Source organism: Polyodon spathula, chromosome 14, assembly GCF_017654505.1.
Source record: "Polyodon spathula isolate WHYD16114869_AA chromosome 14, ASM1765450v1, whole genome shotgun sequence".
In the NCBI taxonomy this organism is placed as follows: Eukaryota; Metazoa; Chordata; class Actinopteri; order Acipenseriformes; family Polyodontidae; genus Polyodon; species Polyodon spathula.
This window is the reverse complement of record NC_054547.1, coordinates 379010-391665: the sequence shown is the minus strand read 5'-3', so window position 1 is coordinate 391665 and position 12656 is coordinate 379010. Positions and strand designations below refer to the sequence as shown.

Here is a 12656-nt window from a genome sequence, read left to right as displayed (position 1 = left end):
TCTTTGTGTTCGAGTTGCTCAGTCTAGCGCTGCTCTGCTGTCTTTGTGTTCGAGTTGCTCAGTCTAGCGCTGCTCTGCTGTCTTTGTGTTCGAGTTGCTCAGTCTAGCGCTGCTCTGCTGTCTTTGTGTTCGAGTTGCTCAGTCTAGCGCTGCTCTGCTGTCTTTGTGTTCGAGTTGCTCAGTCTAGCGCTGCTCTGCTGTCTTTGTGTTCGAGTTGCTCAGTCTAGCGCTGCTCTGCTGTCTTTGTGTTCGAGTTGCTCAGTCTAGCGCTGCTCTGCTGTCTTTGTGTTCGAGTTGCTCAGTCTAGCGCTGCTCTGCTGTCTTTGTGTTCGAGTTGCTCAGTCTAGCGCTGCTCTGCTGTCTTTGTGTTCGAGTTGCTCAGTCTAGCGCTGCTCTGCTGTCTTTGTGTTCGAGTTGCTCAGTCTAGCGCTGCTCTGCTGTCTTTGTGTTCGAGTTGCTCAGTCTAGCGCTGCTCTGCTGTCTTTGTGTTCGAGTTGCTCAGTCTAGCGCTGCTCTGCTGTCTTTGTGTTCGAGTTGCTCAGTCTAGCGCTGCTCTGCTGTCTTTGTGTTCGAGTTGCTCAGTCTAGCGCTGCTCTGCTGTCTTTGTGTTCGAGTTGCTCAGTCTAGCGCTGCTCTGCTGTCTTTGTGTTCGAGTTGATCAGTCTAGCGATGCTCTGCTGTCTTTGTGTTCGAGTTGCTCAGTCTAGCGCTGCTCTGCTGTTCTCCACATTGCACAGGGGATCAAGAGTAAACAGCGGAGACACATTCTGTATGAAAGTTGTTTTATTGAGTTTTTCGTGGTCTGAGTGTTTTGAATTGCAGACGAGGCTCCTTCACTCTGCATAACATTAACTTCATTCAAGAAGCTGCATCCAATCAGGGAATCAGAAATACAAACAAGCAGAGGAGACGTGTGGACAGAGGCTGGCTTGCTGTGTCAAACAGAGGAGACGTGTAGACAGGGGCTGGCTTGCTGTGTCAAACCGAGGAGACATGTGGACAAGGGGCTGGCTTGCTGTGTCAAACAGAGGAGATGTGTAGACAGGGGCTGGCTTGCTGTGTCAAACAGAGGAGACATGTGGACAAGGGGCTGGCTTGCTGTGTCAAACAGAGGAGACATGTGGACAGGGGCTGGCTTGCTGTGTCAAACAGAGGCGTTGCAATGCCTTGCTAGCATCATCTTGCTTGTCAGTCAGCTCTCCAGAGTGTCAGCACAACTAACACACACAATCACCACTGACAGGGACACATCTAGAGACACTACAGAAATGGAATCCATTGGAAGTCCTTCTCAGTGTCTTCAATGACTCGTTTGTGTCGTTCTGTTAGAAACGCTGTGCTATTGAAGACAATGAGAAAACCCCCCACTCTAAACATTTGTCACTGAACTTATCAGCTTTATTTTGTATTTCTGAATGCGCCTCACAAGGCTTGCACAATAAAGACCCCTCCTGGGATGTGATGGCTGTGGGTCCGAGTGTCCCGTCAAGCGATCTTCAGGTTCTCCAGCAGGGCGGCGATGTCAAGGCTGCTGTCCCAGGGCTGCCCTGGCCTCCGGAGCACCCCCTGCAGGGCCTGGCCGGCCGAGAGCAGCTCTGGGGGGGTCAGTGCTTGCTCCTGGGGCCCCTGCTGGCAGAGCAGGATCTCATTCACCTCGTCCTCAATCCCGCAGTCGTAGATCAGGGGGAACAGCCCCCGCAGCACAGACAGCACCCCGACACGCAGGGCAGGGTCCCGACACACCAGGTTCAGAACAAACATACCTGCAGGAAGAGGAGAGGAGAGGGGAGGAGAGGAGAGGAGAGGGGGAGGAGAGGATAGAGAGGAGAGAGGAGGAGGAGAGGGGAGGGGAGGGGAGGAGATGAAGGAGGACAGGAGGAGAGGAGAGGAATATTATATTAATATAATGTTGCTGATGAAGAAGGGTAGGTGTGCAGTCACAGGGAGTCTCACAGTACCTTGCGGGGTCAGAATGCTTTTGACTTTCTCCAGAAAAGATTGCTCCACAAAGGCAGGTGGAGGACAGCTCATCCCCAGAGAGGAGTCCTTGCTATCCACGTCGAACATGATGACATCATAGGTGCAGTTCCCTGGGTTGACAAGAGGAAAAGAGAACAAACAAATAAATAAAAAGAGAATGGGAGAGGCAGAAGCTGGCACTCACCCCCCTGTGCCAGTGTGTCAATGAGAGAATGGGAGAGGCAGAAGCTGGCACTCACCCCCCTGCGCCAGTGTGTCAATAAGAGAATGGGAGAGGCAGAAGCTGGCACTCACCCCCCTGTGCCAGTGTGTCAATGAGAGAATGGGAGAGGCAGAAGCTGGCACTCACCCCCCTGTGCCAGTGTGTCAATGAGAGAATGGGAGAGGCAGAAGCTGGCACTCACCCCCCTGTGCCAGTGTGTCAATGAGAGAATGGGAGAGGCAGAAGCTGGCACTCACCCCCCTGCGCCAGTGTGTCAAGAGAATGGGAGAGGCAGAAGCTGGCACTCACCCCCCTGAGTGTGTCAATGAGAGAATGGGAGAGGCAGAAGCTGGCACTCACCCCCCTGTGCCAGTGTGTCAATCTGGGAGAGGCAGAAGCCACTCACCCCCCTGCACCAGTGTGTCAATGAGAGAATGGGAGAGGCAGAAGCTGGCACTCACCCCCCTGGCCAGTGTGTCAATGAGAGAATGGGAGAGGCAGAAGCTACTCACCCCCCTGTCCAGTGTGTCAATGGAGAATGGGAGAGGCAGAAGCTGGCACTCACCCCCCTGTGCCAGTGTGTCAATGAGAGAATGGGAGAGGTAGAAGCTGGTACTCACCCCCCTGTGCCAGTGTGTCAATGAGAGAATGGGAGAGGCAGAAGCTGGCACTCACCCCCCTGTGCCAGTGTGTCAATGAGAGAATGGGAGAGGTAGAAGCTGGTACTCACCCCCCTGTGCCAGTGTGTCAATGAGAGAATGGGAGAGGTAGAAGCTGGTACTCACCCCCCTGTGCCAGTGTGTCAATAAGAGAATGGGAGAGGCAGAAGCTGGCACTCACCCCCCTGCGCCAGTGTGTCAATGAGAGAATGGGAGAGGCAGAAGCTGGCACTCACCCCCCTGTGCCAGTGTGTCAATGAGAGAATGGGAGAGGTAGAAGCTGGTACTCACCCACACTGTGCCACACACACTGAGATCCAGCACATCCCCCAGCGTTACACACACTGAGACACTGACAACACACACACGACACACACCGAGGCCACCTGCAGTATGGCCGGGCCGAGTCACACACACACACACACACCGGGACCCACACACACACACGCTCGTTGTGACACACACACGTACACACACACACACACACTTGAGCCACACCAGCACACACACAAGCATGCACACACTCACTCACACACACCACACACACACAGAGACCACACACACCAACTTGGTGGAGTATTGACGGGCACTACGCAAAGGACATTGGAAGGTTGTCGTCACTGCTGAGACACACAGGACACACGTTACACTCAGCCTGTCGTCCTGCTCAAACCCGAACCACCCCGAGGCCACCTGCAGTATGGCCGGGTCGATCTCCAGAACCTGCACCCGGGACCCGGGCACGTAGTCGTGGAGGAACTGGGGCAGCGCCCCCCCGCCCAGCCCCACCAGCAGCACCGACACAGGGCTCTCTGAAACACACACAGCACAGACACAGGGAGACACACACACTGACACACACAGACACACACACGCTTACACACACCGAGACACACACACCCACACCCACACACACTCTGAGACACACAGACACACACACACCGACACAACACCGAACTTGACTGAACACAACACCGAGGACACACACTCGAAGCAAACACACACACACCGAGAAGCACACCACACAGACACCGAAACAACCACCCGACAACACACACACACACACACACACACACACACACACATGTACACACACACAACAGACACACACACACACACACGTACACACACCGAGACACACACACACCCACACGAGACACACAGAGGCACGCACAACAAGACACACACATCGATCCACCTCCTAGTGGTCTCTGGCAGGAGTCCTGTGATGCGTTTCCTGTACCTGCCAGGTCTTTGCCCCTCCCCCTCAGCAGCGCTAGCCCCGACACCATCACCCGATGATGCGCGCAGCACAGGAAGCTCCTGTCCACGGCCTGACCCCGCCCCTTCAGGGGAGGAGCCTGCACCGACTCCGCCCGCTGGCCTTTCTTCTTCCTGTTCCTCTTGCGCCCTGAGCCTGCTGAGACAGGAAGACATGTCACTTCCTGTTCTAAGAGATGCCATGTCGTGCCGTCTGGGTTCTGTCTGCTCAAACTGTGTGAAATCATTTCTGAAGAGACACCATGCACAAACCGCCCATTCACGTATTATTATTATTATTATTATTATTATTAATATTATTATTAGGGCGGTGCTGTGTTACAGGCTCCGTCTCTAATCTCTCAGTGGAGCGGGCGGTGCTGTGTTACAGGCTCCGTCTCTAATCTCTCAGTGGAGCGGGCGGTGCTGTGTTACAGGCTCCGTCTCTAATCTCTCAGTGGAGCGGGCGGTGCTGTGTTACAGGCTCCGTCTCTAATCTCTCAGTGGAGCGGGCGGTGCTGTGTTACAGGCTCCGTCTCTAATCTCTCAGTGGAGCGGGCGGTGCTGTGTTACAGGCTCCGTCTCTAATCTCTCAGTGGAGCGGGCGGTGCTGTGTTACAGGCTCCGTCTCTAATCTCTCAGTGGAGCGGGCGGTGCTGTGTTACAGGCTCCGTCTCTAATCTCTCAGTGGAGCGGGCGGTGCTGTGTTACAGGCTCCGTCTCTAATCTCTCAGTGGAGCGGGCGGTGCTGTGTTACAGGCTCCGTCTCTAATCTCTCAGTGGAGCGGGCGGTGCTGTGTTACAGGCTCCGTCTCTAATCTCTCAGTGGAGCGGGCGGTGCTGTGTTACAGGCTCCGTCTCTAATCTCTCAGTGGAGCGGGCGGTGCTGTGTTACAGGCTCCGTCTCTAATCTCTCAGTGGAGCGGGCGGTGCTGTGTTACAGGCTCCGTCTCTAATCTCTCAGTGGAGCGGGCGGTGCTGTGTTACAGGCTCCGTCTCTAATCTCTCAGTGGAGCGGGCGGTGCTGTGTTACAGGCTCCGTCTCTAATCTCTCAGTGGAGCGGGCGGTGCTGTGTTACAGGCTCCGTCTCTAATCTCTCAGTGGAGCGGGCGGTGCTGTGTTACAGGCTCCGTCTCTAATCTCTCAGTGGAGCGGGCGGTGCTGTGTTACAGGCTCCGTCTCTAATCTCTCAGTGGAGCGGGCGGTGCTGTGTTACAGGCTCCGTCTCTAATCTCTCAGTGGAGCGGGCGGTGCTGTGTTACAGGCTCCGTCTCTAATCTCTCAGTGGAGCGGGCGGTGCTGTGTTACAGGCTCCGTCTCTAATCTCTCAGTGGAGCGGGCGGTGCTGTGTTACAGGCTCCGTCTCTAATCTCTCAGTGGAGCGGGCGGTGCTGTGTTACAGGCTCCGTCTCTAATCTCTCAGTGGAGCGGGCGGTGCTGTGTTACAGGCTCCGTCTCTAATCTCTCAGTGGAGCGGGCGGTGCTGTGTTACAGGCTCCGTCTCTAATCTCTCAGTGGAGCGGGCGGTGCTGTGTTACAGGCTCCGTCTCTAATCTCTCAGTGGAGCGGGCGGTGCTGTGTTACAGGCTCCGTCTCTAATCTCTCAGTGGAGCGGGCGGTGCTGTGTTACAGGCTCCGTCTCTAATCTCTCAGTGGAGCGGGCGGTGCTGTGTTACAGGCTCCGTCTCTAATCTCTCAGTGGAGCGGGCGGTGCTGTGTTACAGGCTCCGTCTCTAATCTCTCAGTGGAGCGGGCGGTGCTGTGTTACAGGCTCCGTCCCTAATCTCTCAGTGGAGCGGGCGGTGCTGTGTTACAGGCTCCGTCCCTAATCTCTCAGTGGAGCGGGCGGTGCTGTGTTACAGGCTCCGTCTCTAATCTCTCAGTGGAGCGTGCTGTGTTACAGGCTCCGTCTCTAATCTCTCAGTGGAGCGGGCGGTGCTGTGTTACAGGCTCCGTCTCTAATCTCTCAGTGGAGCGGGCGGTGCTGTGTTACAGGCTCCGTCCCTAATCTCTCAGTGGAGCGGGCGGTGCTGTGTTACTGCAGTGTGCTGTGTTACAGGCTCCGTCTCTAAGAAGTGGAGCGGGCGGTGCTGTGTTACAGGCTCCGTCTCTACACTCTCCGTGGAGCGGGCGGTGCTGTGTTACAGGCTCCGTCTCTAATCTCTCAGTGGAGCGGGCGGTGCTGTGTTACAGGCTCCGTCGAATCTCTCAGTGGAGCGGGCGGTGCTGTGTAGAGGTGAGCTGAGTGGAGCTAAAAATAACTGGCTATTCCAAATTAGGAGAAAAATGAACAAATGAAAATAAAACGAGCCTGTCTCTTTTGCACAGTTGTTGAGACGCTTGCTTGTGGTGTGCGGGTCGCTGGTTCACCCTTGTTTGGGTGCTGTCTGTGTGCACTTCCTGGGTGAGTTCCCCTCCCCTTGCCTGGGTTACCGGTCTCCCTCAGCAGGTTCTCTGCAGTGTGTGTGTTACCTGGGTTACCGGTCTCCCCCAGTAGGCTCTCTGCAGTGTGTGTGTTACCTGGGTTAGGAGAAAAATGAACAAATGAAAATAAAACGGTCTCCCAGTTGTTGAGACGCAGCTTGTGGTGTGCGGGTCGCTGGTTCAGGCTCTCTGCAGTGTGTGTGTTACCTGGGTTACCGGTCTCCCTCAGCAGGCTCTCTGCAGTGTGTGTGTTACCTGGGTTACCGGTCTCCCTCAGCAGGCTCTCTGCAGTGTGTGTGTTACCTGGGTTACCGGTCTCCCTCAGCAGGTTCTCTGCAGTGTGTGTGTTACCTGGGTTATCGGTCTCCCTCAGCAGGTTCTCTGCAGTGTGTGTGTTACCTGGGTTACCGGTCTCCCTCAGCAGGTTCTCTGCAGTGTGTGTGTTACCTGGGTTACCGGTCTCCCTCAGCAGGTTCTCTGCAGTGTGTGTGTTACCTGGGTTACCGGTCTCCCTCAGCAGGTTCTCTGCAGTGTGTGTGTTGCCTGGGTTACCAGTCTCCCTCAGCAGGTTCTCTGCAGTGTGTGTGTTGCCTGGGTTACCGGTCTCCCTCAGCAGGCTCTCTGCAGTGTGTGTGTTACCTGGGTTACCGGTCTCCCTCAGCAGGTTCTCTGCAGTGTGTGTGTTGCCTGGGTTACCGGTCTCCCTCAGCAGGCTCTCAGACTGCACCACGCTGCTGTTGCTCAGGAAGATGAGCCTGCGGTACAGCCGCCCCTCGTCGCCGCGCACATCCTCCACCACGAAGTCTCCACTGAACGTGCTCGAGCCCCGGTGCATCACCGACCGCTCGCCCAGGTCGCCCCCTACTGACAGGAACGGGACCTGCACCCGGGGGGATAGAGAGGAGTTATTTCAGACTATAAACACACACTGTAAACACACTGCAAACACATGAGCACTGCAAACACACAAACACAAGCTGTCCATCCCCTTCTCTCTCATTAAGTGAAAGCCCCACCCCTTTACCTGGTGATTGGCTGGCAGTCCAGGTGGTGCTAGCTCCATCACCTTGGCAGACAGCTCCGATTGGATGGCCTGCATGTCCTGGTACTCCTGGTCTCGGTGCATTGCCACGACAACCAGTCTGCGGAACCCGGCGCTGCCAGCAAGCTGGCTCCGCCCCTCAGCTGTGCCAAACAGCCAATTCGTCTCCCGGCCCTGGGGCACTGTGGAACACAAGCCAATCAGAGAGGCTTGCAGGAGCAGCTGGATTCCTTGTGCATGTGGTGTGACAGACCCTGATCAGCACTAACCTGGGACTACCTCTCCAGACCAACTCCAACAATGATCGAATGACAAATAAATGTGTAACTGATCAATTATACAGAATAAATACAAATACACCAGTGTGCCAAGGTTGACCCCAGGCAGGCACCTCACCTGACTAAGCACTGGGCCGTCCAAAATGACTCCTGATCAAGGTCTGTGAAACAAGACATCAGTCTCTTGCAGACTGTAAACAGGACAAGGGTCAAACACACACATACAAACGAATGAGTGAGTGAGTGAGTGTCTGAGTGAGTGAGTGAGTGTGGAGTGTGAGTGAGTTTGTGAGTGTGTGAGAGAGTGTGGGTGTGAGTGAGTGTGGGGTGTGAGTGATTTTGTGAGTGTGTGAGTGTGTGAGAGTGAGTGAGTGTGTGTGTGCGAGTGTCAGGACAGCAGGCACCCCCTCCCTGCCACTCACCGATAAACACAGCGAAATGGCTGGCTCTGTGCAGCGTGGCGCCGGCAGGGCTGTCCACGACGTGGCAGGAGTATCGTGGCTGGCCGGTGTGGGTGTGGCAGAGCTGCAGGGTGGGTGTCTGGGCAGGGTCCGTGTGTGAGGCCAGTTGGCTCCGGAGAAGAGCGTAGGCTTGAATCTCCATCACCGCGCCCAGCAGCTCTTCCGGGGCCCCTAGCCTCCTGGGGGGGCCCTCCTCCCCCTCGCACACCTCCAGGATTTGGGGCAGCGCAGCGCTGCCCTCTGCTGGCCGGCGGAACTTTGTGCAGACCAGTACAAACACAGGCAGGCAGAACCCTCCCTCCTGCCCCTCCACCCTGTGCACTCTCACTGCCCAGCCCTCCCCACTGAAGTGCTCCACAGCAGCCCTCAGCACATGCTCCTGGGCCAGGGTCACGCACACGTAGCGCCCCCCGACTCTCAGCACGCGGCCCACCTCCGCGAACACCCGCCCCACGCGCTCCACAGTGTCCGGAGAGCCGTCCGGCGCCAGGGCGTCCAGCGTGCCCTTGTCCAGAGCGGCCTGGAAGCTGCCGTCAGCGAAGGGCTCCATGCGCTGGGCGTCGACGCACAGGAATGTCATGCTGGGCCGCCGTGCAGAGTTGCGCTCCTGCATGCGGGCGATCGCCGTCGTGCTGATGTCGATGTTGGTCAGGTCGCGGTAGCCTGCGTCGTACAGCTGCTCACTCAGCTCCGAACTGCCACAGCCCACCACCAGCACCTGAGAGGGGAGGGGAGGGGAGTTCTGTATTTATAATAATCATAATAAATATAATAACAGACAGTAATAGCAATACAATGACTACTACTAATAACACAAATACTAACAATAATAAGCCTAATAATACTATTAATAATAACACTAACACTACTAATAACAGCTGGGGTACCGTGTCAGTCGGTTTGATGTATTTGTGCAGGACTCCGCACAGCTCCGTGTAGGTCCCGTACCACTCGAAGGACTTGTCGCCGCGCTTCTTGAAGAATTTCTCCCAGTACTCCGCCGAGCTGAACTCCTTCGAGCTCTTGGGTAGCAAGTTCATCCTGTCGTGTTGTCGATGCTTCTCTCAAATGAAATATCTGTCTATATGTACTGACTGGACCGAGGCAGGGGCGTTCCACGGCGTGCTGGCTGAACCCACAAAGCGCCTCTTCCACTTCCACTCGGGAATGTGTGCGGAAGACGTGTGGGATACTTTCTAATAATACCGGCAATCAATCTGCTCTACCACAGCAAACTAACACTCCGAAAAACAAAATACCAGCATCCTGTGCTATTACAGACTCTGTAAACCTGTTAGAAACTCACTCCAGATACACCGGTAACTGATCAGACACCAGCCTGACCGCTTGTCGAGTTTAAAGAAAGAACTTCAACACTGCACGGTAACTGTTACCGCTGTAGCCTATTCATAACGATTTGCAATCCCTGCGCTTTGATCTGCAGCACTTTGATTAGTGATCTTACAACATTGACTAGATTTGATAAGCTTTATCTCAAAGCTCCTGTCACCATGTGAGTTTGTGATCAACCGCTGTTTCCGTCCGGACCTCAATCTGTGTAGCTCTGCCAGCTCCGATTGGTTAATTTTACGCAGTTCGTGAAGCGGATCTGTTCGTTGATTGGTCGCGCTGAGGTCCAGCCCGGCGATTGGTTCCCCCGTGGTTCCACTAGGACCGGATGTTGATGTGTCCGTGTGCAGGTGACAGATCCAGGGATTGACACAGACAGCATGGCAGCGCCTGTCGGCAGGAGCGTGGTGTTCGTGACTGGGAATGCGAAGAAACTGGAGGAGGCGAGAACTTGGAGCTCACTTGCACCAGTGCTGCTGCAGACAGCGAGGGATAGGGAGTTTTACCTCTGCAGGCAGAGACAGGCAGGCAGATACATAGAGAGGCAGACATGTAGAGACAGACAGACCGACAGACAGACAGACAGACAGACAGTGTCACGCTGCTCCTCGCTCTCTCGCTCTCTCTCTCTCTCTCTCTCTCTCTCTCTCTCTCTCTCTCTCTCTCTCTCTCTCTCTCTCTCTGCAGGTCGACGGCCCTGTGCTTGTGGAGGATACCTGCCTGTGTTTCAATGCCCTGGGGGGGGGGCTGCCCGGACCCTACATGTGAGTATCACTAACCTGTGGGATTGTAACATGTGCCTCTCCACTGCAATGCATAGCGGACATTTACAGTGAGCGGGGAAATAGTGACACCCAGCGGCACACAGCCTTCACAGGTACACACTGGGCTCTGAAATACAAACTGTCTGAACAAAACACTGTGGGAGGTAGAGGCTGGAGATTAGGGGGCGGAGTCAGAAAGGCCTGGATGGTGTGCGTGTGCGTGTGCGTGTATAGTCTGTGCTTGAGGAGCCAGTGGTTATCTCCTCTCTCCTCCTCTATGTGTCTCTTCAGTGCAGCAGGGTCTGGTTAAACTGCACAATTCAACTCCACTTTCTTTCTGACTCTCTTTCTCTTTTGAAGCAAATGGTTTGTGGATGAGGCAGGAAGGTAAGAGTTCAGCTCATTAATGGTTTGTGGATAGGCTGAAGGAGGTAAGAGTTCAGCTCATTAATGGTTTGTGGATAGGCTGAGGCAGGAAGGTAAGAGTTCAGCTCATTAATGGTTTGTGGATAGGCTGAGGCAGGAAGGTAAGAGTTCAGCTCATTAATGGTTTGTGGATAGGCTGAGGCAGGAAGGTAAGAGTTCAGCTCATTAATGGTTTGTGGATAGGCTGAGGCAGGAAGGTAAGAGTTCAGCTCATTAATGGTTTGTGGATAGGCTGAGGCAGGAAGGTAAGAGTTCAGCTCATTAATGGTTTGTGGATAGGCTCAGCTCATTAATGGTTTGTGGATAGGCTGAGGCAGGAAGGTAAGAGTTCAGCTCATTAATGGTTTGTGGATAGGCTGAAGAGTTCAGCAGGAAGGTAAGAGTTCAGCTCATTAATGGTTTGTGGATAGGCTGAGGCAGGAAGGTTTGTATAGGCTGAGAAGAGTTCAGCTCATTAATGGTTTGTGGATAGGCTGAGGCAGGAAGGTAAGAGTTCAGCTCATTAATGGTTTGTGGATAGGCTGAGGCAGGAAGGTAAGAGTTCAGCTCATTAATGGTTTGTGGATAGGCTGAGGCAGGAAGGTAAGAGTTCAGCTCATTAATGGTTTGTGGATAGGCTGAGGCAGCTCATTAGGTAAGCAGGAAGGTGGATGCATTAATTTTGTGGATAGGCTGAGGCAGGAAGGTAAGAGTTCAGCTCATTAATGGTTTGTGGATAGGCTTAATGGTTTGTGGATAGGCTGAAGCAGGAAGGTAAGAGTTCAGCTCATTAATGGTTTGTGGATAGGCTGAGGTTTGTGGATAGGCTGAGGCAGGAAGGTAAGAGTTCAGCTCATTAATGGTTTGTGGATAGGCTGAGGCAGGAAGGTAAGAGTTCAGCTCATTAATGGTTTGTGGATAGGCTGAGGCAGGAAGGTAAGAGTTCAGTTCAGCTCATTAATGGTTTGTGGATAGGCTGAGGCAGGAAGGTAAGAGTTCAGCTCATTAATGGTTTGTGGATAGGCTGAGGCAGGAAGGTAAGAGTTCAGCTCATTAATGGTTTGTGGATAGGCTGAGCTCATTAATGGTTTGGAAGGAAGGTAAGTAAGAGGTCAGCTGAGGCATTAATGGTTTGTGGATAGGCTGAGGCAGGAAGGTAAGAGTTCAGCTCATTAATGGTTTGTGGATAGGCTGAAGGGAGGTAAGAGTTCAGCTCATTAATGGTTTGTGGATAGGCTGAGGCAGGAAGGTAAGAGTTCAGCTCATTAATGGTTTGTGGATAGGCTGAGGCAGGAAGGTAAGAGTTCAGCTCATTAATGGTTTGTGGATAGGCTGAGGCAGGAAGGTAAGAGTTCAGCTCATTAATGGTTTGTGGATAGGCTGAGGCAGGAAGGTAAGAGTTCAGCTCATTAATGGTTTGTGGATAGGCTGAGGCAGGAAGGTAAGAGTTCAGCTCATTAATGGTTTGTGGATAGGCTGAGGCAGGAAGGTAAGAGTTCAGCTCATTAATGGTTTGTGGATAGGCTGAGGCAGGAAGGTAAGAGTTCAGCTCATTAATGGTTTGTGGATAGGCTGAGGCAGGAAGGTAAGAGTTCAGCTCATTAATGGTTTGTGGATAGGCTGAGGCAGGAAGGTAAGAGTTCAGCTCATTAATGGTTTGTGGATAGGCTGAGGCAGGAAGGTAAGAGTTCAGCTCATTAATGGTTTGTGGATAGGCTGAGGCAGGAAGGTAAGAGTTCAGCTCATTAATGGTTTGTGGATAGGCTGAGGCAGGAAGGTAAGAGTTCAGCTCATTAATGGTTTGTGGATAGGCTGAGGCAGGAAGGTAAG

The 12656-nt window shown here is 53.8% G+C and overlaps 1 protein-coding gene across 2 annotated transcripts; it reads right to left on the bottom strand.

Annotated features, from left to right (window-relative positions):
* Window positions 1–768: 768 nt before the first annotated feature.
* mettl13 (methyltransferase like 13) lies at window positions 769–9847 on the bottom strand. 2 transcript variants are annotated; one of them, XM_041271036.1, is made up of 8 exons: window positions 9195–9847; window positions 8269–9025; window positions 7551–7750; window positions 7214–7406; window positions 4085–4261; window positions 3432–3653; window positions 1959–2090; window positions 769–1763 (listed from the first exon to the last, which is right to left on the bottom strand). In XM_041271036.1, the coding sequence occupies exons 1-8, from the start codon at window positions 9345–9347 to the stop codon at window positions 1486–1488; spliced, it is 2112 nt and encodes a 703-aa protein (XP_041126970.1). In that variant the 5' UTR covers window positions 9348–9847; the 3' UTR covers window positions 769–1485. The 2 variants fall into 2 exon arrangements, with proteins under 2 accessions (XP_041126970.1, XP_041126969.1); XM_041271035.1 differs by lacking the exons at window positions 769–1763; window positions 1959–2090; window positions 3432–3653; window positions 4085–4261 and adding an exon at window positions 6357–6622 and having other exon boundaries at window positions 6734–7406.
* Window positions 9848–12656: the final 2809 nt, after the last annotated feature.